The sequence below is a fragment of the Aedes albopictus genome, chromosome 2 (assembly GCF_035046485.1).
Source record: "Aedes albopictus strain Foshan chromosome 2, AalbF5, whole genome shotgun sequence".
NCBI classification, from domain to species: domain Eukaryota; kingdom Metazoa; phylum Arthropoda; class Insecta; order Diptera; family Culicidae; genus Aedes; species Aedes albopictus.
In genome coordinates this window covers 199,036,089-199,060,286 of record NC_085137.1, presented here as the reverse complement: position 1 = coordinate 199,060,286, position 24,198 = coordinate 199,036,089, and the positions used below count along the sequence as shown (strand labels likewise).

General features: G+C 40.9%; 2 protein-coding genes across 3 annotated transcripts in view; one reads left to right on the top strand and one right to left on the bottom strand.

Annotated features, from left to right (window-relative positions):
• Window positions 1–1,835: 1,835 nt before the first annotated feature.
• Window positions 1,836–15,048, top strand: LOC109429438 (STE20-related kinase adapter protein alpha). Its single transcript, XM_019705392.3, has 4 exons — window positions 1,836–2,193; window positions 2,437–3,137; window positions 14,388–14,518; window positions 14,574–15,048. Exons 1-4 carry the CDS (start codon window positions 2,029–2,031, stop codon window positions 14,651–14,653), a joined length of 1,077 nt encoding a protein of 358 aa, XP_019560937.3. The 5' UTR covers window positions 1,836–2,028; the 3' UTR covers window positions 14,654–15,048.
• LOC109429439 (myosin-2 essential light chain) overlaps window positions 14,986–24,198 on the bottom strand; it is a 40,787-nt gene continuing 31,574 nt past the window's right edge. For both annotated transcript variants that reach the window (XM_019705394.3, XM_019705393.3), the window contains 2 exons: window positions 16,107–16,435; window positions 14,986–15,578 (listed from right to left, as the gene is read on the bottom strand). In XM_019705394.3, the coding sequence (XP_019560939.1) occupies window positions 15,495–15,578; window positions 16,107–16,435 (413 nt within the window). In that variant the 3' untranslated portion in view covers window positions 14,986–15,494. The remainder of the gene's footprint in view (window positions 15,579–16,106; window positions 16,436–24,198) is intronic.

Below are 24,198 nucleotides of genomic sequence, written 5' to 3'. Positions count from 1 at the left end.
GTGCAAACGCTTTAACTGCAATGCTTTTTAACTGCAAGTCCGCGAAGTGCATTTTGCAGTTATCGCATCGCTATCCGTCAAAATGAAATGTCAACAGCTATGCGATGCACTTTTGTTGCAATGCGATGTTTTTCATATGCACATTGGTTGCATTCTGCAGCAACTGACAGTTATGTGACGTCTGTCAGTTGTTGCAGTTATCGAATTTCATTCGGTAAGCGAAACGTAAACATGTTGCATCGAACGTCTACTGTTCAACCATAAAATCTGTCAAATGTGACCAAATTTGATATCTTTTGCAACCCGCCGTTCCATTTTCGTTAAGTCAAGGTTGACCTCGAATGTCAAATAAGGAACTGTATATCATTATTTTAATGTTGAGTTTATTAACTATTCTGTTATTATTTAAGTTCGGAAAAACTAGTATTCAGATCAGATTTTTTTCCGAGCAGTTGAAACCCGGAACGGAATTTTCGACTAGCGAAGTTGGACTTTTCTCCAAATCCGTGCGTCAGACCTAACTTCGGAAGTTCGGAGCAGGTTATTGTCGGGCCGCCACCAAACCGGACTTCGCACAATCAAGTCGCGATGCGACCCAACTCGCGACGTTTTTTAATCATGTCAAAAGTAGTGCGCATCCTTCCCGTTGTTGTCAGCAACACAGCGCACTAGATGCGAAACAGTTACGACACTTGTGGACCAAGAAAATGGCAATTTTTGATTGAATGTCGGTCTTGATTCCAACCGGATAGACAATACCACAGAGAAACAGACGTAACACTTAGGGTCTGTTCCAATTGGCCAATTAAAATTGATTTTTACTTAAATTTGACAGTTCGACACTTAAACTTGACACTTCTCCTATGGAAATAATTATCGAACTGTCAAGTTTAAGTGAAAATTAATTTTGATTCTCCAATTGGAACAGACCCTTAGAACAAGTTTCATTAAAAAACATCGTCACGAAAACGTAATCGCCCAATGCTAAACGTATACTGTGTTTGGACGGAGCGCCACTAGATGGCGGTAGTGATACCAGCGCCGCGAGTGGTCAATCGACCTACTACTGAATATTTGAATCAACCGTTAAAAAGGTGATCGATGGGAGGCGACGAGAGTGTGACCGCGTGACGTCTGTTTCTCTGTGAGGTTACTATACAGCGCACCACTTCCGAAGTTAGGTGCGACGCATTTTCAACTAAATTGAGAATAGATTGCTTTTTTGTGTGTCTATCCGGTTGGAATCAAGACAGACATTTAATCAAAAATTGCTATTTTCTTGGTCCACAAGTGTCGCAACTGTTTCGCATCGCATCGCTGTGTTGCTGACAAGAACGGGAAGGATGCGCACTACTTTGGGAAGATTCAAATATTACGTCCATCGTTTTTCGGGATTTCTAGACCCCCCCCTCCCCCCTCTGTCACGCACTTTTCCTATACCCAATACACGTAGTGTCACACTTTTCTAGACCCCCCCCCCCTCCCCCAAATGTTGGACGTAATTTTTGAACGTTCCCTTTTGACATTATTCAAAAACGTTGCGAGTTGGTTCGCATCGCGACTTGATTGTGCGACGTCCGGTTTGGTGGGCGGTGGCGGCCCGACAATATACAGCAAAGCCAGGAAACTATTTTTCATTTTAGGACCCTTTGCCTGTGCGTGGTTTTTTGCGGAAGATCGTCAATACGCCCTAATTTAAAAAACACCTGACTCACGAAAAGGTGCATACAAAATTAGAGTGCATTTGTCTGACCACCCTAACCTCCGGTGGGCATTTTACTGACAGCTGATAACAGTTTAGTCTCGTGTGTGTCTCTCTCATCCTGTTTATAAACAACAGTCCAAAACAAAATCATTAGAAAAATCATCGTTTACCGTGAAAATAATAAACCATTTTAGTGTTCTAAAAAAATCTCAAACAATAAGAATTATTCAACTTATAAGTAGGATCTTGAGAATCATTAGTAGTGTATACTCAAAAAGTAAATGAAATTGTCCGCAGAAGTTCGATCGAAATCAAAGTGAAAAATGTTCGGTCACGACATCCGAAGCTACGATCTAAAAGTGGAACTGACCAAATGCTTCAACGGACATGGAATCGTGTACCTAGCGCAGCATCTGCCATCCAGACAGCATGTGGCCATCAAAAAGTTTCTGATGGAAGATCTCAAAAATGACTTCAATTTTATTATGGTAAGTGTAAAATAGGGCATTGGAAAATTTTTGTTTTCGTTCTATGCATGAGATTTGATGGTTTCCCTAGTGAAAGTAAAAAACGAAGCATATGCGCATTTTACAACCCTGCGATGTTTTATATTAGTTTCAAAATAACTGTTAGGTAGGTATAATGAATAAAACGACTGGAAAAAGTAAAACTACTTGAACAAAATTTCCTCGACAAAAAAGCTAATTTATGATTTTCTTCTGTCGTTACAGGAAGAATCGAAGCATTTGAGAGAGTTCAATCATCCCAATATTCTAAACTATCATACTGCTTTTGTACATAATTTGGACCTCTACTTCATCCTGCCGTTGATGTGTTTCGGATCGTGCCGGGATACAATGAACAACTACTTCGAGACTGGATTTCCGGAAACACTACTGGCCTGTATTCTGCGAGATGTAATGCTAGGGCTAGAATATCTACACCGGAAAGGCTACATACACCGTTCGATAAAGGCCAGTCATATCTTCCTGAACGAGTCCCGGGCCATAATCGGTGGCTTCCGAGTGTGCACGAGCTTCCTGGGAGAGGGTAAACGGGTGAAGAACCTTCACGAACTGCCTCCGCAATCGACCAAGAGCCTCAACTGGCTGGCACCGGAAGTGCTAGCGCAGAATCTCCTTGGGTACACAGAAAAGTCTGACATCTACAGTTTGGGCATAACGGCTTGCGAGTTGGCCAATGGGGTGGAACCGTTCAGTAACTTCCAATCTACGCTGATGCTGACGGAGAAGCTACGAGGCTATCAGCCCCTGCTGCTGGACTGTACGACGATTCCCAGCGAGGAAGTGTTCGCCCAGGCTATGGACTCCGGCGTTGCAGGAGACACCAATTCGTCGCAAACACGTCAAATCTACGCTTCAAGACAGTTCTCCGATGCGCTGCACAAGTTTGCCGAGCTGTGTTTGGTTTGGTAAGTAGAGTTGGGTGTTCAACGAGTTACACATTGGGACGGTCTTGAATCTATTTGTAATAGAAATTGACTTGACTTTCTTGGGAATAGAGCGATCATCTGTGTCCATGCCACATAATAGATAAATGCAAATAGAGGAACTTATGATATTCTCGGCAGCTTTGGTCTTTTCGTCATGGGGTGCTTTCTAAAACGTGTTGAACTCACAGTTGACCACAAAACCGTCCCTATCAAATAAAATTAAAAGGGTAAGTTTCAGGCAATTTGGCCGACAAAACCCCCTTACGGCGAAGAAAACAAAACCCAAAGTTACCCTATAATCTACATCCTATTCACTATTTGCTAAAATGCTCTCAATTTGTTATCAGTGCCAATAAGCTCCTTATAGAAGCTATCAAAACTTTTTAAGCTATTAAATTTTAAAAGACGCGGATATCGTCTCCAGCCAGAGGCTGTATAGACTGAATGAAACTTAACACTATAGACAAGGAACATGCACCAGCGGATACTGAGAAGAAACTATTCTCACGAAAAGTTTAATCGCCCGGAGTGGGAATCGAACTCTCACCCCATAGCATGGTGCTAATAGAAGCACGGCTACGAGGCTTCGCAAATCGTGATCATTGAAATACAGGATATAGACAAAATGATCGGGACAGGCAAAATTTTCACTTTTCAAAAAATGTCCAATTAGCTGTAACTTTTCGAAAAGTGCATCAAATATTCTTAAATTTTCACTTTAAATTGATCAACTAGGTGTGTATCAGTGAACAAAATTTGGAAAAGAGCGGAAGTTATAAGCATTTTAGAAAAAGGTAGAATTATCCTATAGCCAACTTTGAGCTGTTATATCTCCGTATTCAATGAACCGAATGCAATGAAATTTTGTCCATTTATGACTTATATAATGAGCTCTGAAAAACGTTTGGTTCAACTTGAAATTATTAACAAGAGAAAAAGTCATAGCGATTTCATTAATTTTATGATTTGTTCTTAATTCGGCGCACTTTCTCGAATATACACTGCAAAAAATCCAAACGTCATAGCTACGTGGAAACATACGTGGTATTTTTCCATCGCACTTTCCACGTAATACGTGGAACATAGATAGCAAGGAATGAACTCTAAAGCCACTCATGAACTATTTATCCACCGGTATTCCACGTAGCAGTTACGTGACCTTTTCGTATCCTTTACAGAGTGTTCCTGTATTTTACACTGGACACTCCAGTAAATTTTATTTGGATTTTATATCACAATTAAGGTATCTACTAATAAAGTTGAGCTCGGGCTTTTGCTTTTGGTTAAGTACCATGACATCACCTAATTCCAATAACTTTTTTTTCGGTTCCTAATCCCGTTCACACCGTGCACAACAAATTAGGCGAACGGAATTAGGAACCGAAAAAAAGTGATTGAAATTAGGTGATGTCACGGTATAACTACATAATCTTCCGACTGGTGAATTTTAAACATAACTTAAATTGCATACAATTGGGAAATAATGTAGGTATTGGAGTAAAATGTGGTAAAAACAAAAACAAAGACACTTTTTCTCGCATCCTTCAAGACTTATTTAATTGATTAGAAATGTTGAAGCACTACTTGAAAAACTATAGCTGGTGGAATTTTGAGATTTTTTTTGGCCGACGCCGCTATAGGATTCCTGCAGCATACTCTTTAAAGGATGCGGGCACTCCTGTTGACGCATGAAGAATGATTCCGCCGACACTTCACACCTTCAGCACAAATGCAAACTATTCCTGTAGAAACATAAACAATTTCCTTAGATTTGCGCAAAAATGCTCACAATCGATGAAAAGGTACTTACTGATGTTAAATTTAGTAATTATTGTAACGACAAACAGAATTCGTTTTTCACTGACGCCATCTTGGCGATTGTCCACACGCAAGTTCACCACCAAATAAACAAAGAATGAACCTGTTAGAATGAACGTAAACAGCTACTTGAATTTCACGTAGCAAGAACTGGGTAACTAGATGAAGGTAACAGGAGCCTAATTTAATGTTTACCTTTGTTCCGGTGACTATTACCGTTGGCAGGTAACTTCTAGAAAATGAACGCTTTTTTAGCGCTACGTGATTTTCCATGTAGCCTTGACGTGTGTATTATTTTGAGTGTACTACAAAATCATGGACGCTGGTTCAATATTAGCTTCAAATACATTTTTTGAATATTGTTTCAATAGTAATAAAAAGTTTGTGAAGAAAAATGTTGCAAACTAACGACCATTATTTTGTATTGTGTTTCCAGTTCAAAACCGAATTAGCGACATTTTTTTTCTTTTACTTCCGCTGCTTTTGCCTTGCGTTATACACTATGTCGGAAGTGGGGCGCTGTATAGAATACCAGGTGTACAATACAGCGCCCCACTTCCGACATTGTGTTTAACGCAAGGCAAAAGCAACGCAAGTAAAAGAAAAAATGTTGCTAATTCGGATTTAAACTGGAAACATAATAAAAAAATAAAATGGTGTTGTAAGTACTGGAAATAGCCTGAAATCTGTATACGTTAGCGAAGTTGCTAAAAAGTTGCCTCATCAGCTGAAGCATTTTGCGACATAAATAATGCAGAGAATGTCTGCTTTTCCATACGCATCCTGTACTGCTGTCTTCATGGAATCAGAATCGGCAGAAAACAATTGAGTTTTTTTCTTTTCTTATTCTTCTTGTTCTTCTTAGGTGCGCACAATTAGGAACCGGTATTAAATGGTGGTCCTAATTCTGCCCAGACATATCAACATTAAGTTTTGAACATATAATTAAAAAACAAACATCATATAAATGCCACCATAGTTTGTTATAACTAGGATATTCTATGTTTCTAGCAATCTGGTGAATGTAATTACGTTTCAACAAGTTATTTTAGAAACTTTAAGAGCTAATTTTTGCTTCTTGAATTTTTGATCCGATAGTTCGAGTGGTTAATCCCACTTGTTTTAAACATTTATCAACCTCGGGGGAAATTTTGTGTATTCATGCAAGCATTCGTCAAATGCGACATATGATGCGACATGGAGTTTTCTTAAACAGAGGAAACCCTGGAGTTTAACAAGAAAGAAGTCTCAGTTTGCAAACCAAGTTTGTGCCACCTTGTCATGGCGAAAAAGTTTATATTGCCTAGTAATATTCGGTAATGCTACCAATTCCTTTTGTATAACATGATTAAAATTCACTTTGATTAGTAATCAAAATTGGTAGTAGGGGTAGGCGGGGCATAATGAGCACCTCGTATTCTCACTGTAAATCTTCAAAGTAACAAAACAAATTGCTTGATTGTAGCCTAATCATGTAAAATCCAATGAGTTGATGACAAAACATTAGTCAAAAAATCCGTTTACCTTGAAAAATTAATCAAAATGCGTAAAGTGGTCATGTACTGGGAAAATATTATAACAATCAGGTGACCTAAAATAAGATTTTGGGAATCGAAATCACAACTTAGTGGGCATCCATCGATTTTCTTGATATTCCCTAGGCCAATGAAATGTATTTGTAACACTTTTTAACTATTTGTATAATTATTTTGTTGAAAAAATATGCTTCAAAGAGTTGGTAGTAGGGTGGGGCAAAATGAGCAACTGGTAAAAAAATAAAGAAAATGGATCTTCAACAAACAAATTTTAATGTTGGTTTTCTCTGTTTTGATGCATATAGTAAGGTTTTGTTTGTAACTTTCAATTTATTAGCTTGAAAATTTCAGTATCTGTATATTATCACCGTTTAAAAAATCCTCAATAGAAGACTCCTTGGAACCCCACAGTTCCTTACGAGTTAAACCCCGTAATCCCTTCAAATTCTCATTGATTATTGCCGGTATGCTTTATCATTGACAAGAATAGACAATTAGCATTTGATTCTGTACAAAACTGGTATTGATTATTCTGCCCCACCTAAGGATGCTTATTATTCCCCACCCCCAAAACGCAACTCGCGATTTTATACGTTTTTAAAAACATAAAATTTTACAACATTTATAACTTTATTCGGAATTTTAACGATTAGCTTTTGTCAGTTAAGGTTCAAATGAGGATTGAACGTTAAAATTACACATTGGTTGCACATAATTTACTGGATTTGATGGCAAAATGCTTAAGCTGTTCATTATGCCCCGCCTACCCCTATCAATGTTGCCGACATGCAAAGTTCCAATACGGTCGTAATGTCGCATGAAAGTTGAAAATGAAGAATTCAATTGAATTTGATCTATGAATCATGTTTTTATTACAATATGATATCTTTTTAGAATTTTTCCTAGCCAAGATCACAGGGTTTGACGGTATCAAAGTGAAGGAAGTTAATTGTAATTCTTGTAATGAAAATATCCCCTTTAACACTTTAATGCGCCTCCAACGGTTCATTGCGAACCGGCTGCTACAGATGGAGTATAGCTGATTTATCAGAAATGCACGATAAACAGGAGGAACCTGCTAGGGCTTAGTAGTTTCTATACCCAGAAAACAGTTCCAGTCGGTTGAGTCTGGGAGGGTTTTGAGAGTCGTAAATCATAATGGGAACATTTGTGTTTCGTGACGAATCTTAGAATCTTTTTGGAGTCAGCAGACTTTGAATTGTTGTTTGGGTTTTCCACTATTCGATTAATTTTAACAATCAATTCAAATATGCAACAATTAGTAGTATATCGTGTATTCAATTTGCTCATTCATAATTCACAACATTAGATTTACTTGTGATTTAATTTTCACTTTCATTATTTTTATACATTCATTTCATTTATTTAGTACTACATCAAATTCAAGATAAAACTGAATCAACAATATTTCTCCATAATACACGGTTCGTGGCTGCCGCTCTCCATCCTCGGTCGCGCACGATGCTCGCCAAGTCACGCTCCACCTGGTCCGCCCATCGTGCTCTCTGCGCTCCACGCCTTCTTGTGCCAACCGGATCAGTTGCAAACACCAGCTTTGCAGGGTTGTTGTCCGGCATTCTTGCAACATGCCCTACCCACCGTATCCTTCCGGCTTTGGCCACCTTCTGGATGCTGGGTTCGCCGTAAAGTGCAGCGAGCTCGTGGTTCATTCTTCTCCCCCATACACCGTTCTCCTGCACACCGCCGAAGATCGTCCTTAGCACGCGTCGAAAACTCCGAGTGCTTGCAGGTCCTCCTCGAGCATGGTCCATGTCTCGTGCCCGTAGAGGATTACCGGTCTTATTAGCGTTTTGTACATGGTGCATTTGGTGCGTGGGTGAATCTTTTTCGACCGCAGTTTCTTTTGGAGCCCGTAGTAGGCCCGACTTCCGCTGATGATGCGCCTCCGAATTTCACGGCTCACGTTGTTGTCAGCTGTCAGTAAGGATCCGAGGTAGACGAATTCCTCCACCACCTCGAAAGTATCCCCGTCTATCGTAACATTACTACCCAGACGGATCCGGTCGTTTTCGGTTCCGCCTACCAGCATGTACTTTGTTTTGGAGGCATTCACCACCAGGACGACCTTTGCTGCTTCGCGTTTCAGGCGGGTGTACAGCTCTGCCACCGTTCCAAATGTTCTGGCAATAATGTCCATGTCGTCCGCAAAGCACACAAATTGTCCGGATTTTGTGAAAATCGTTCCCCGGCTGTTGAGCCCGGCTCGTCGCATCACACCTTCCAGAGCGATGTTGAAGAGTAGGCATGAGAGTCCATCACCTTGTCGCAGTCCCCGGCGAGATTCGAATGAACTAGATAGTTCACCCGAAACCCTTACGCAGTTTTGCACACCGTCCATCGTTGCTTTAATCAGTCTAGTCAGCTTCCCAGGAAAGCCGTTTTCGTCCATGATTCTCCATAGCTCTGCGCGGTCGATACTGTCGTATGCCGCTTTAAAGTCGATGAACAAGTGATGCGTTGGGACCTGGTATTCATGGCATTTCTGGAGGATTTGCCGTACGGTAAAGATCTGGTCCGTTGTCGACCGGCCGTCGATGAAGCCGGCTTGATAACTTCCCACGAACTCATTTGTATTAGGTGACAGACGACGGAAGATGATCTGGGATAGCACTTTGTAGGCAGCATTCAAAATAGTGATCGCCCTGAAGTTCTCACATTCCAAATGGTCACCTTTCTTGTGAATGGGGCAGATTACCCCTTCCTTCCACTCCTCCGGTAGCTGTTCGGTTTCCCAGATCCTGACTATCAGCCGATACAAACAGGTGGCCAACTTTTCTGGGCCCATTTTGATGAGTTCAGCTGCGATACCATCCTTACCAGCTGCTTTGTTGGTTTTGAGCTGGTGAATGGCATCCTTAACTTCCCTCAGCGTGGGAGTTGGTTCATTTCCGTCCTCCGCTGCACTGGCGTCGTCGTTTCCTCCGATGCCGTGGGCTCCCGTGCCTACGTTCTCCACGTCGTTCAGGTGCTGATCGAAGTGCTGCTTCCACCTTTCGATCACCTCACGTCCGTCCGTCAAGAGGCCTCCGTCTTTATCCCTGCATATTTCGGCTCGCGGCACGAAGCCCGCAACGTTGAGCGTTGAGCTTCTGATAGAACTTCCGTGTTTCTTGGGAACGGCACAGCAGTTCCATTTTTTCACACTCCGCTTCTTCCGCTTCTTCCTTTCTCCCGAAAGAGGCGGGTCTGCTGTTTCCGCTTCTGTTTATAACGTTCCACGTTCTGTCGAGTCCCTTGCTGCAGCATTACCGCCCTTGCTGCATTCTTCTCCTCCAAAACCGTTCTGCACTCTTCGTCGAACCATTCGTTCCGTCGATTCCGTTCCACGTACCCGATGGTGCTCTCGGCTGCGTCGTTGATGGCTGCTTTCACTGTACTCCAGCAGTCCTCTAGAGGGGCCTAATCGAGCTCGCCCTCGTCTGGCAACGCGGCCTCGAGATTCTGCGCGTATGCTGAGGCGACATCCGGTTGCTTCAGTCGCTCTAGGTTGTACCGTGGCGGTCGCTGGTACCGTACATTGTTGATGACGGAGAGTTTTGGGCGCAGTTTGACCATCACCAGATAGTGGTCGGAGTCGATGTTGGCGCCACGATAGGTCCTGACGTCGATAATGTCGGAGAAGTGCCGTCCGTCAATCAGAACGTGGTCGATTTGAGATTCCGTCTGCTGTGGTGATCTCCAGGTGTAACGATAAGGGAGGCTGTGTTGGAAAAAGGTGCTACGTATGGCCATATTTTTGGAGGCGGCGAAATCAATAAGTCGTAGGCCGTTTTCGTTCGTCTGCTGGTGGGCGCTGAACTTACCAATCGTCGGTCTGAATTCCTCCTCCTGGCCTACCTGAGCGTTCAAATCACCTATGATGATCTTGACGTCGTGGCTTAGGCAGCGATCGTATTCGCGTTCGAGCTGCGCGTAAAATGCGTCCTTGTCATCATCAGTACTTCCGGAGTGTGGGCTGTGCACGTTTATTATGCTGAAGTTGAAGAATCGGCCTTTGATCCTCAACCTGCACATTCTTTCGTCGATCGGCCACCAACCGATCACGCGCCTCTGCATATCACCCATCACGATGAAAGCTGTTCCCAGCTCGCGTGTGTTGCCGCAGCTCTGGTAGATGGTATGATTACCTCTAAACGTTCGCACCATGGATCCTGTCCAACACACCTGCCGCGCTACGATGCCGAACCCGCGGTCCTTCGGTAGATCGGCGAGTATGCGGGTGCTCCCTATGAAGTTGAGAGATCGGCAGTTCCACGTACCGAGTTTCCAATCGCAAGTCCTTTTTGTTCGCTGGGGTCGTTGCCGTTGGTCTCGGTTCGTATTATTCTGTTGCTGATTTTCCGTTACAATGTTTTTTTACGGCTGGCTCGTAGGGCCTGACACCAACCCCCTACTTTCCGGAGGACCATAGTGCACAGTTGAGCTTATAGTCCTTCCCTGGCACTCGGACGTAGATCAGCCGCCCCTAACATGGGGATCAGACGCTGTTGTGAGCCGCTCCTCCTGGAGAACAGACGCTCAGGTTTGCCGAAGCAAACCCCCCCTTCCCTGTCAAAGTTCCGACCAAAGTTCCCACCGGGGTTGGTTACCCGATCTTCCCTAAGGTTGCTCATAGTTTCCTGCCGGTACCGCGTGGAGGTAGGGATAGGAGTTGCTGGGCAGAGGTTAGTGGATCACAATGGGATCTGAATTGCGCAGCATACCCAGCCTTTACCGTGCCATACATTATACATATACATTATACATATATGATAGTTTTGTGAGTAAATCCTAATATGTTTCGAAAATCTAATGCTTAATAATGTTTTCTTGCAATATCAACCTAAAATAACTAGGAAACGAATAGTGTGAAAGTGCAGCATTTAATAATGCTTGCTTATAGATTCGAAGCTAACGGGTGATCAAGACTTAAAACGCATATTTGACGAAATCGACAAAAACTGACTACTTCGACTTTGACTAACGTAACCTATTTATAACAAATTAGAGATTTTTACGTTTTTCGATTGATTGTATTAAATCTTTTCTATAGTTTGGAGCTGTTTGGACCGACGCCGATAGTGCTAGGGATGTGAACGAAAGACAATTTTCAAACATAATAACAATACTAAAATGAGGATCAACAAAAACGGACATAACACAACGACCATCTAACAGACACAGCAAAGATTACTGAATTACAGAGCACAACAATTATCTGAACAATAGCATGCTTTAAACCTTGACATGACAAAAGAACAAATACAAAATGGACCATACAACAAAACCATAACTTTCACACCTTCTACCGTAACCTTTTGAGTCAGTACGCAACAGTGTCTTACTGGACGACATGTTCCGTGCACGGCTGGTGAACTGCTTCTGAAGGATTACGTTCTCTATCCTATCCAAAGGCCTAGTGAACTGTTGTTGTCCGTGCAAACGCTTCGTGCTCCTCCATGTAGACGCTAGACCAGTGAATCAAAATTGAACCATCGTGCAACAATAATGACAATGTCGCAACCTGTATTTGTTGCGACAATCCACCCAATGCGACATAAGTTTGTCCCAACTTGAAAATACAGTACTTTTTCGATTATATCACGAATGAAAAAAATAATCGCGTGATATACTGGAGCGTGATAAAATTGAAACATATTTTTTGCGAGTGTTTTTATTGCTCAAAATACACCTAAATACAAAAAAGCAAATATAAAACGAACAAAACATCAAACTACGCAATAGAAATTGAAAATTTCAGGCAGCATTTTGAACAATAAATTTAGCCAACCGTCATTAATGATCAAGAAGTCATCCTAGACTGTATTTATGCTGCATTGTAGAGCAGTGTCAAGATATTCCCTCAACGCCTCAACTAACTAGTGAAGACAAAATGGAACTATGAAGTCTGAAATGGCACTCAAAAGTTTCCTCGAGTGAGCAAGCAATGAGTACACACTTTTTTTGGAATACCGTGTCCGGTAAATTGACGAAAATAGAACAGCTGAATACAGCTATTCTGTATTGTTTACCTTTTGCACCTGGTTTTGACAGTTGTTGTACTGAGCCTCAGTAAAATCGATTACCGAAGCTACCGAAATAGTTCTGCTGTTCTATTTTCGTCAAAAAAGTGCTGAACAGGCAATTCAGGATTGAGTTTGTAGCATTTTAAATCTTGAGTATTATTAAAGATATGACATCCGTGCTATCGGTATTTGCATGGTAGCAATTGATCATTGATCATTTCGTAACAGCCGTTTAAGTGATTTTAATGGTCTATTGTGACGAACATTTTTGGATTTTCTTATGCTAGGATTCTTCTTAAACTTTTTATGAAGTAACGAACAGAATTCCATTTAAAGCTTGAATTTTGTCAAACCAACTTTGATTAAAATGTGTTAAAATTGCAGTTTTATACAGCTTTTCGCTTGTTTGGTAAATATTTGAGATGTTTTAGAATGCGATTCTAGATAATGAGTTCAGCACCCGGCCTGTTGTTCCTTATCACCTTTGTCACAGAAACCAGTTAGGGTAGAAGCATCAGTTTTGGCCATAATACATACTGAAACCTTTCATAATGGCATATTGGTAGTTTTAATTGGTTAATTTGTCATTTTTTCAGGAATGATTTCTCTTAGATGGACCAAAACTGGTGCGCGAACCCTACTAATGTGCAAAAATAGCATACTTATGACAATTCATTTGCCCTGTCTAATTTGGAATATGTATTTGGAAATATTTCTATCAATTATCATAGCGTGATAAAATCGAAAAAAATACCGTGCTAGAATCGAGAGTGATATAATGGAGCGTGATTAAATAGAACCGTGACAAAATCGAAAAACCACTGTAATAGGATAAACATCGTACACCACACGCTTAGAGATTTTTAAGCCTTGCATTGCGATTTTCGAACGGTAACTTCGAGTCGGTAAACCCTGCAACTCTGCTGGAGATCAAACAGTTTTGATTTTGGGCTAGAAATAATTGATTATTCACGAGTTGAAAAGTACGCAACAAATTCAGCTTCCGTTTTGTCTGCAGCAAAAAATTTCGAGATCATGTCATTATCTGTTACCAGTAGGGATAAATAGTAATCGTCGCGTCTTCTTTGTTGCTTGTTTTGTGCCTCTTTTTTCTGACAATTCTCTTCACTGCGCTAGACGATTGCGCGCACAGTGATAGGAGAGGTTTCTACGTCCTCCGGCGTGCCGCTAGAAACCTTAGAGAAAAATATGGTATCTTTTTAGAATTTTGTCCATGTGCGCAGAATATGGAACATTCCAAAAAAGGATGCGCAGAGTTAGGAACATAGACACAATTCCATGATTTTACATAAAAATTTAGTGTTTTGTTTTGTATAAAAAATATATATATTTTTTCCTAATCACAAGCCTAATAACTATGCGCGGTCAAAAATTCAGCCAAATCGGTTCCATTTGGAATTTATTACAGCTGATTGAAATTGAAAAAGTCTTAGGTGCGCAGAATATGGGCCCTCCACGGTAGTTACATTTATTTTTTGCAATTAAGTTGCAAAATAGCTAACTTTTACACGCGAGAATAACACTAAAATGGTCGATTTTTCGATACTAAAGGAAGAATGCCGAAAAGTGTTACTTTTCGGCACACTTAAAAGTGTCGAAAAGTACCACTTTTCGGCACTTTTATTCCTATACACTTTTGTCAAGTAACAAATTCAGCAAGCCTCGTTGGATAAATGTATGACTCGCGCTGAAAAAATCATCATTTTGCAACTTGTTGCATAAATAACTATTTTGGTTCTCTGTCACGTGGGGCCGATACCACGTTTTCCACTAAATTTCCTAACAATTTGTTTTTTTATTTTTTTCAGCAACCCAACAAAAAGATCAAGTGCCCTTGAGTTGATAAATCACCCGGTATTCAAGCAGTGCAAGCACACAAGCATAAGGGAGCAATTTGCTGCCTGTGGCATTGAAACGGCAGACTTCAATACACTAAAAGGTAAGACATGAAACAAGTTTCTCTGGGCCAAATTAAACCTGCTACTCTATTATAGGTGACGAGTTGAATTTAACAAACGAATTCTCAGGCATGGCGATGGATACCAGCGGAGGTAACTTCGAGTGGGACTTTTAGGGATTGTATGTAATGTGTGCTGCTTTGAAGATGAGCTAGATATAAAAAAACCGTATCCCTACAAAGCGTACACAATGGTAGATCTTCCAAAAAATGTTAACCCACACTCATACATCCACACTGCAGCATTCACAATCAAAATTGTACCGTTTATCCTAAATAACATTCGATGTTACCTGTTTACTTAGTATATACTGATTGCAAATTTAGTTGTTGGCTTGATGAAATCGTTTGTCACAAAAAAAACGTTCTCATTATTTTTACTGTGGCAGGAAACTTACAAGTAGTTGAAAATGGATACGTTTTAGATCAGTTAGTGAACTGCATCAATATAAGTAGTGTATAAATTAGGCTTTTATTACTCATTAAAATATAATAAAGGTTTTATATAGATATTACCAGTTGTTTAACATTCAAACGCGAAAGTTGAAGAAATGCAATCTGTTACTGTGGCTGACAGCAAAAAACGAGCTAAACCAGCAGCCTAACAATCAAAAGTAAGAATGTACAGATTGGATTGAAAATAATACTAGAATTTTTGATGAAATGTACACCTTTTACGTTGGACCGCTAACCCAGCCCAGGGGCTCGAAAGGAAAACTTTTGGAAACAAGAAAAACATTTTTGTTAAGTAACTTGATGACCCTTACACTGTGTCCTAAAGAGTCCGGACGAAACTAATAATAAACTGTTACTTTTCATTCCACCTATTGTCCATAGGTTCATTGAACAATACTTGGGCACATTAGAATCCTTAAAGTTGTTCTTCAAGTGGAAGTATCCAATACAAGATATACAGTAAAATATGGTGGATTTGCTGTACTCAGCGCGTTCTGTCCATCTAACCGCTCATGACCATTCGAACGAACTCTTCGTAGTTTACGTTACCTTGTGAATCTTCCTGATTTTGGAGAAGTTGTTCGACCTAGAAAAAAAACAAGAAGGAATGTCTCAGGAACTAAACAAAACGGCAATGCAAATAAGCACATTAATTATCTGAGCAATCAGATAATCATCATACATATGTGTTTAATGTATGACATCGTAAACACCGACGGCGATCTACTGAAAGATCAATGGAGTATTTTAAGGTAAATAAGGTACGTGTGCCATCAGTAATCTCACGCTCCCATCTTCATCCTATTCAAAAACAAGCGATTACGGCACCGATTGATTCCGTTTTTTTTTTGTTTTCATGCTTGCTCACTTCTAACAAAAAATATAAAAATACGAATCAAAGCAACCAACGCTTCAATCCTTTGTGTTTCGTAGGATAAAAGTTGGAGCCACATGCTTAATAAGGGAATCAATACCCTACTTCAAGAATTTGGAAAAAGAAGCACTGTGAGAATAAATACTGGCATCTTCGACGAATTTTTAACAAGCTCTTTGCAGATTTTAGTTAGCTATTGAACAGCTAGGCTATTGGACAAGCTGTAATACATATACATACCTCATCATCGGCCAGCTTCTCGCCCAGCGTGGTGAGCAGATGTCTCAGCTCAGCTGAGGAAATGAATCCGCTCGCGTCCTTATCGAAGTGGCGCAGCCCCTCGATGAAGTCGTCAGCCGTGTCGGCGGTACGCTGCTTCGAAATGGCCTGATAGATCGGCAGGAACACCTCGAACGACACGCGCTCGTCCGGCTTCAGCTGCATGGTGAACTTTTTCACGTCGGACTCGGTCGGGTTCTGGCCCAGGGCACGCAGGCACTCGCCAATCTGCTGCTGCTGGATTTTTCCATCGCCGCGGTTATCGAACAGATTGAAGGCCTCTTGGAATTCTGATTTACATGAAACGATACAGATAGATGGATGGAATCGGTTAGCTTACGGAAGAATTCACTCCAAAAACGTACGCGAGGAATGTGATAAATTAACATTTTCAATACGTTCGATGTACCTATGCAATAGTAGACATCGTCCTAAAATGGAAACGTGGTCAAGGTAGGAGGGCTTGATGATAATACACTTGAGATTATTCACAGTGCACATTTTTTTTCCTCCTAATTCTTGGCGTAACGTCCTCACTGGGACAAAGCCTGCTTTGTAGCTTTAGTGTTTTATGAACAATAATTGTACAGTTATTAACTGAGAACATTCTCTTTCTTGGACTATGTTGCATGTGTATACCGGGTGGCAATCACGAAGATACTCTATGCCCGATTGGGTCGAGAAAATTTCCATATCGAAAAATCCCTGGACCGACCGGAAATCGAATCCGTCACCCTTAGCATGGTATTGCTGAATACCCGTGCGTTTATCGGTAAAATCAACTTTTTCCAGAGACATTAAAATGTGGTTTCCTATTACTTTTGGATGGAGCGAAGGTCTACCATGCAGAGGAATAGTACATACCTACTATGATCACACGATCGCGCATACTCCTAGTCTTTGCGGAAAATATTGATCGGCGGCGATCGTAGGGCAGTGGAAAGATACTCCTCTGAAGAGAGAGACAACGAAAACAGCCTTAACGGTTAACTCGTCCAAGACTAAGTACATGATTGTGGGTGAATCCAGAGGCAGGCCTTGTGGTGTTATGTAGTAGTGAAGTGATTGGTTGAGATGTGTTTGATATTGTTGAATAATTTGTTTATCTTGGAACACAAGTCTTGTGAATGATATGACAATGATATTTCCTGGGAAGTGAAAAAGCGTATTGTAGCTGCTAATATGAAATACTACGGATTGCGTAAACATTTTATTGACCCTCTTCGCATGCCAGGGGCTTCAAAACGGTGAGTCGGGTCACACGGGTCAAGCGTTGACAAAGACCGCCAGCTAAGAGTTGTGTGATTAGCTGGTAGTGCAGCATGGGCACTGTTGTCCTTCTGACTTCTGCTAGATTCAGGAGGCACGTCTCGAGCGTCTGTTCACCAAAAAGGTGCGTCTGTTCTGGCACCCAGCGGCTGAGTATGAAATGCTCCTCCACCGGAAGCTATACCTAAGGTGACAGCCCCACCATGATGGATAGGGGACGATCACATCTGCATCAGCTGAAAATGGAGACGGAGCCTTCTTGATGTGCAGAACAAACGTAGCGCCAACATTGCATCCGACCATCATCTCTTAATCGGCGAGATCCGGCTGCGCATTGCTAGGATCCATCGACAGGAGGAGAAAATCGGGCACCGATTCAACACACGCCGACTGGAAGTCGCTGCGGCGAAAAGGTCCTTCCTCGAGTCAAGGAGCTAGAGAACCGTGCTGCGGATATTCCAGAACAGGGTGTCTACTCAATTATGTAAATGAAATTCCCTGATATTTCCAGGATTTTTCCAGGTTTTTGAAAATAATTCAAGAAACATGAACAAATCGACTAAACTAAACATTATTTCAGATTACTAGAAATTCGTGGAAGCGCAACTTTTTGGGAAATTTATAATGCCAACTATAATGACATTTAAGGACAACATTCCACCAGCATTTAGGACGGAAGCACGAGATGATTTCCTGATGGAATTCTTAAAACAATCCTTTCTTTCTGCATAATTTGATGAAAATTTAGTTTAGCAAGAAATTACAATTTATTTTATAAAAGTTAAGCTTGGCCGTTCCAGCAGATAATCTTCCGAGTAGTTCCTGAGCAAACTTTCTTCAATTTTGTCAGAAATTTTAAAAATTGCAGCTAACGCTTTTGAACAAATCCTCCAACAAACCCTTCACGCATAGCTTTAGTTATTGCGCGAGAAGACCCTCGTTGATTTCGCAAAAGAATCGCTCAAGTATGTATTTTTAGGAATTATAATTTCGCTAGATTCTTCTCCAGCGATTTCTCCTTTTATGGAAATTGCTAGCAAAAATGTCAGATATGTTTATAGGACTTCAGTCAGAAAATCCTTTCAGAGTTTCAAAAAAATTGACTTCAATCAATACTGCCAGTTACACTCGAAAATTTAAAAAATGACATGTATTGTCTGTTGTCTAATGTTAGTGCTTGTTCAGTCTGTACAACCTCTGCTTGAAGACGGTGTAGTGTCTGTTAGAAAAATGGTTCAATTCTTTTTTCCACAACAAATTTGAACGATTATTTTATGTCAAAACAGCGTTTTTACCAAAAGTATATGAACAAATATTGTTACAGATGGACTAATTTCAAAATTAATAGAGAAAAATGTTGTAAATCAATAGTTTCACTTTTGAAACAAGTAATCTACTTTGGCAATTAGAATATACCAATAATTTGACAACCATGTTCTAAAACTATTGCATAATGTCCTTCGAAAATAGTTTCTCTCGAGTTCGTTAAAATATGTGGAGCTCAGAAGCAACTATAGGAAAGTGAGTTGAAAATTCTTTCAAACATTGTTTAGAATAATTTATGAGTTGTTCTAAAAACGTTTCAGAAATGATCAGAAAAATATTTAAAACTTCTTCCAGAAGTCATCTAGTTAATTTCGCTAGAAATACATACTAACATCGAATCCGCCAGGAGTTTCAATTGATCAATCATATTCTGCGGGAGTTTCAGGAACTACGATTAAAATATATCTTTAAGGGCCGATTTCTTCACCTCAGCTTAACCGGTAAGCCAGGCTTACCCATACAGATAAACCTGGCTTAACGCTTAAGCCAGGGTGAAGAAATCGCCCCTAAGTTCCTTCAGGTATTTCCCAACATCTACAGGCGATTGCGAATTTGTTAGGCAAACCTCAATAAATTTTACTTTACAGTAAACTCATTTACAAGGAAATGAACAAAAATAGCTTATTGCGACATTTGCACCCATTTAGACTCGGCCGAAATTCATTATCATCACAGTCGAATTTCGCACACGACTTCGCAGCGGCTGGCATACACAAGTTCGGTTGAGTTCATGACAGGGGCATCGGATGCACGACAGGTAAACAAAATAAGTTTGATTAGTGTAAAATTACGCTTGGAAATGATGATTCAGTGAATTTTCAAATTATCACAGTAGTCTAAACATTAATGAGAAACCCAATATACAATTTAAGTCACTATGCCAATATTTAACGCTACAATAGATTGAAGAATTTAAGATTTGAGAATTCAAAATCCTAACTATAAAAGCATAAATAAAAAGAAAATCGGGTTAAGTACGGTTCCTTTGAATTCCACTAAGAATTTGCATCCTTTGACAGATACGTATTTCGACCTCAACTGTAAGGTCGTCTTCAGTACAGTGTCTTGTACTTGACTCGACTAAGCATGTCGACTCAGTTTTCCGAAACAGGTAAAACAATAGGAGATTGCTGTGGAAAACGTACAAGTTAGTTTCAACGTCAATTGACCCTTAAGGGCAGTGATCCTCAGCCTAACTGTCTTTGCGGGCCAAAATTGAATTTTGAAATGAGACTGCGGGCCGCAAGTTATTCAAGAGTTAATTTTCAACAAACAATTTTCAAGATTCAACACAATCCATTTGTTTGATTTTTTTCCAAAATATTGAGCAAAGAACTAAACAACCTGGTTATCAGGAAATTGTATTTCACTTGTAAAAACTATGAAAATCGTAGGGAATTGAAAACAGAGGTTTTAAGACCGTAATATCTAGGTTTTGTAGTTCTTGGTATTAAAAATGTTGAGCAAATTATTTCGGACTAATTACTTAAAAGTCATACGTAAAATATGCAAGAGCAACGCTGGCGTAGATTTGAGTGCAGAACTGTGGAAGTTCTAGACACGAACACGGACCTTTTTCCAGTAAAACCCATGGATCCAATTTAACCCTCTTCGTGCATTAGGGTCATTATGACCCCTAAACGTGCACTAGGTCAGCGAGGTGCGCGCAAGCTAATGCACGAAGAAGGTTAAACAAATTCTCAAATTTCTTGCTTGAGCTTAGGGATTTCCTGAAAAGAATATCGAAACCTTAATTTAAGAAAAATCTTGGAATTGTGAGGTTTTTTGGGACTTCTTATAGATTTTGAGAAGTTTCAAAATAATTTGTAGGGGTTTCAGGGTTCTCGGAAGAAATCCCGAAAACTGCCTGGAGATACTGTTGTGGAAATCTTTGATATTTTTTTTTAGATTTTCTTGCGTAATTCCTTAGCAAGCCAATGAAGACAAAACTGCTTGCATGATTTTTTGAGCAATGTATAGAAGTACTTGTAGTATTTGTAGCCGATTTAGAATGGATATTTTGAAAGGAATTCCCAAAAGTATTGCTGGGGGATGCAGAGTATCTTGCCCAATTCCTGAAGTTTTTTAGCGAAATCCCAAAAGTTTGGGCAACACTTCCTTTTAAGAGAAGTTAAAGCCAAAAATTCTGTATTTTTTTGGAATAGTTTCCTGGTAGAAGTGCTGAATATAAAGTATATCAAATACATGGAAGTTTTTCGGCATTCAATACAAAAAAAAAATAATTTAAATTTTATTTTCGGCAAATTGAACAAATTACCAATGACGAGTTCTACCAAAAATTCATGGTAGAGTATCTGTGGAATTTAGCCTAAACTCATTATTTAAGTAAAACACACAAAAATGTTGGCAAAAGTTCAATAGTTAACATTTAGTCTCATGAAAGTTTTAAAATATGGTGAATTTTCTGATTATCATTGTGGAATCTGTAAGTGGGTCACTTTCTTATACATTTCAAAATCAGTTCGCGGGCCGCACAAAACATGGTCGAGGGCCGCATGTGGCCCGCGGGCCGCAGTTTGGTGACCACTGCTTAAGGGTAATGAATATCTGATAAATCTGATATCTGATAAATCTGATAGCTAATAGCGGCGCAGCCGAAATTTTTATTCCCTTTGAGACATTTCCCACTGAAAATTTGTATTGAAATGGCAAACATGGGAATTCCCTGATTGTCACCAAAATTCCCTGAGAATTCCAGGATTTTTCCAGGTCGAGTAAAATTCCCTGATAATTCCAGGTTTTCCAGGTTTTTCCAGGTAGTAGACACCCTGCAGAAGGTGGAAGCGTAGAAGATCAATGGAACGCCATCAAAAATTTTGGGTGAGCTACGCACCCGGAAAAGCAGGTGATCACAGATAATACCCGGAGAAAGATATAGAGAAGAGAAGGAACGCCAAAGCCGCGATAGAGTGAGCAAAACACGAGGAGCCAAAATCGTAGCCCGTAGCCCGAATAGCGGCTTTAGAGAAGGAAACGAAACGCTCATGTAGACGGGACAAAAAGCGTGGGCGGAATCCCTAGCCGACGAAGGCGAGAAAGCCGTTTCCTCTTCCTACGATGTTTCACCACCGACGAAGTTTCACGTCGCCTCAGTGGGACTAAGATGAATGCTACGATGCCCGTGAATGACACATCTGGACAGCTATTGACCAACCCGGCTAACCAGCTGGAACGGTGGTTCGAGCACCTAAGCAACCTTTTTCAGGTTTCGGCCACGCCACCAACACCTCAGCGTGAACTACATACCAAGAGTTCGACGCATTACTCGTGTCAACACTGAAGCTCCATCATTGCAGGAGATAGAAACAGCCATGATGTGACTGTATGCGATAATTGACGGGGTATCATGTAGCTGTACATCGTTCTCAAAGTTTTCTGCAAAGTGACCCTTAACCGGTTATTGGAGAAGATTGACGCAACTCTTCGGTGGCAGCAAGCAGGATTCCGTACCGGACGATCCAATGTAGACCATATTGTCATGCTCCGTATCATCTTGAAGCAAATCAATGAATTCTAAGAATCTCTCTACCTGGTGTTCATTGATTACGTAACAACTTTCGACCGTCTCAATCATGAAAACATGTGGGCAGCCCTCAAGCGTAAGGGAGTCCCTGAGAAAATCATCGGCCTCATTGAAGCTCAGTACAGGACATTTTCGTGCTGAATACTGCACAACGGTGTCTTGTCAGATCCCATCCGGGAGAGAGGCAAGGATGTATCCTATCACCGCTTCTGTTCCTCATCGTAATCGATGAGATCTTGGTTGATGCGATTGATCGTGAAACAAATCGTGGGTTACTTGGCAGCCCATTACCATGTAGCACCAAAATGACTCCGAACTGGCTGATGACGTTGCATATGCAGAGTAAGCTCGATGATCTTGCCGATCTTTCCTCGGCGGCATGTCCAACCATCAACGTCAAGAAGACCAAATCGTTGGATGTAAAGACGGTCAACCTTTCCAGCTTCACGGTAGCCGGGAAAGCAGTGGAGAATATTGAATATCTTGGTAGTCAAATGGCGTCCGATGGTGACACCAAGATCGACATAGGTGCACGGATCAAGAAGGCGATGGCTACCTTTGCGAGTTAATGAAAAACACTCAGATAAGTCAACGCACCAAAATCCGAATTTTGAACTCGAACGTGAAATCTGTGCTGCTGTACGGCAGTAAAACTTGGTATGTATCAGCGAAGAACACTCAACGGCTGCAGGTGGTCATCAATAGATGCCTGCGATATATAATTCGTGGATGATGGCCTCACTATTGAATCTCCAATGTGGAGCTCCATCGTCGATATCCTCGAAAGCCAATAGCGACAGAAATTCGGGAGCGAAAGTGGAGGTGGGTCGGTCACACTCTACGCAGGGGCGGGAACGAAATTTGCAAACAAGCGTTAGATTGGAACCCAGTTGGACATCGCAGCAGAGGCAGACCCAGAGGTTCATGGCGCGGCTGCCTTAACAAGGAAATAAAGGAAGTCGACAGAAATTAGACCAGGTCGCAGGTCAAGGCGATGGCTATGGCTGGCAATCGCCCAGGATGGAGATCTTTCAATTCGGTCCTCAGCACCATCATGGGTGCTCAAGACTAAAAGTAAGTAAAGTAAGTAGTCAATTTTCGAATAATCTCTTAGTGTAGTCCGGTGGAGGACCATTAGGACGGACTAGCAACAACAAGAACAAGTCTACGTTCTATTATCTGTGGGGCATCCATTTAGTACAAGTACGTGATGCAAAATTTGGGAATTTTGGAACCCAAACCAACCCCCCCCCCCACTTTGTGCGTGACGCACCTAATGGATACCTCCCATATAAATATATTCGGCCTAAGCTAGTTTATCTCGGGACCTTTTGTGATTTTTCTTCCCTTTCCATAAAACAACTCAGGCGTCGTCCATAACGTCCATTACGTAACGCTCCAGGGGGAGGGGGAGTATGGCCAAGCGTTACGCTCCATACAAAAATTTAGGGATTTTCATACAAATAAGCGTTACGGAGGGGAGAGGAGGGGGTCACAAAATTACGATTTTTGTGAGTTTATTGGAAAGGGGATTCTATACTAGGTCCACGGTATAAAAGATACGCTTTAACCAGCACCCCGGGTCCACCCCACAAAATCAACGGTTAATAAAGTATTGAAAAATGTAAGAAATCGCGAACATAGAACACTGTAGTTTGGAAACTAACACACTTTGAATTGCCAGATAGAAATGCTTTCGTATACTAATGGAAACCATGTTATTGATTCTTACCCAAGAGTGCTAATTTTTAAAGCTAAAATGTTTTCAATGCATTCTTTTTTGGTTTTAGTATCCCAGTTGCATTCAAAAATGTATATAAAACATGTTGTACCACAACTTGCAAAACACACATGTTCTGTTTCATTAAGCAAATGAGTAAAATTTACATTAACTCTCTAGTTTACAAGCATATT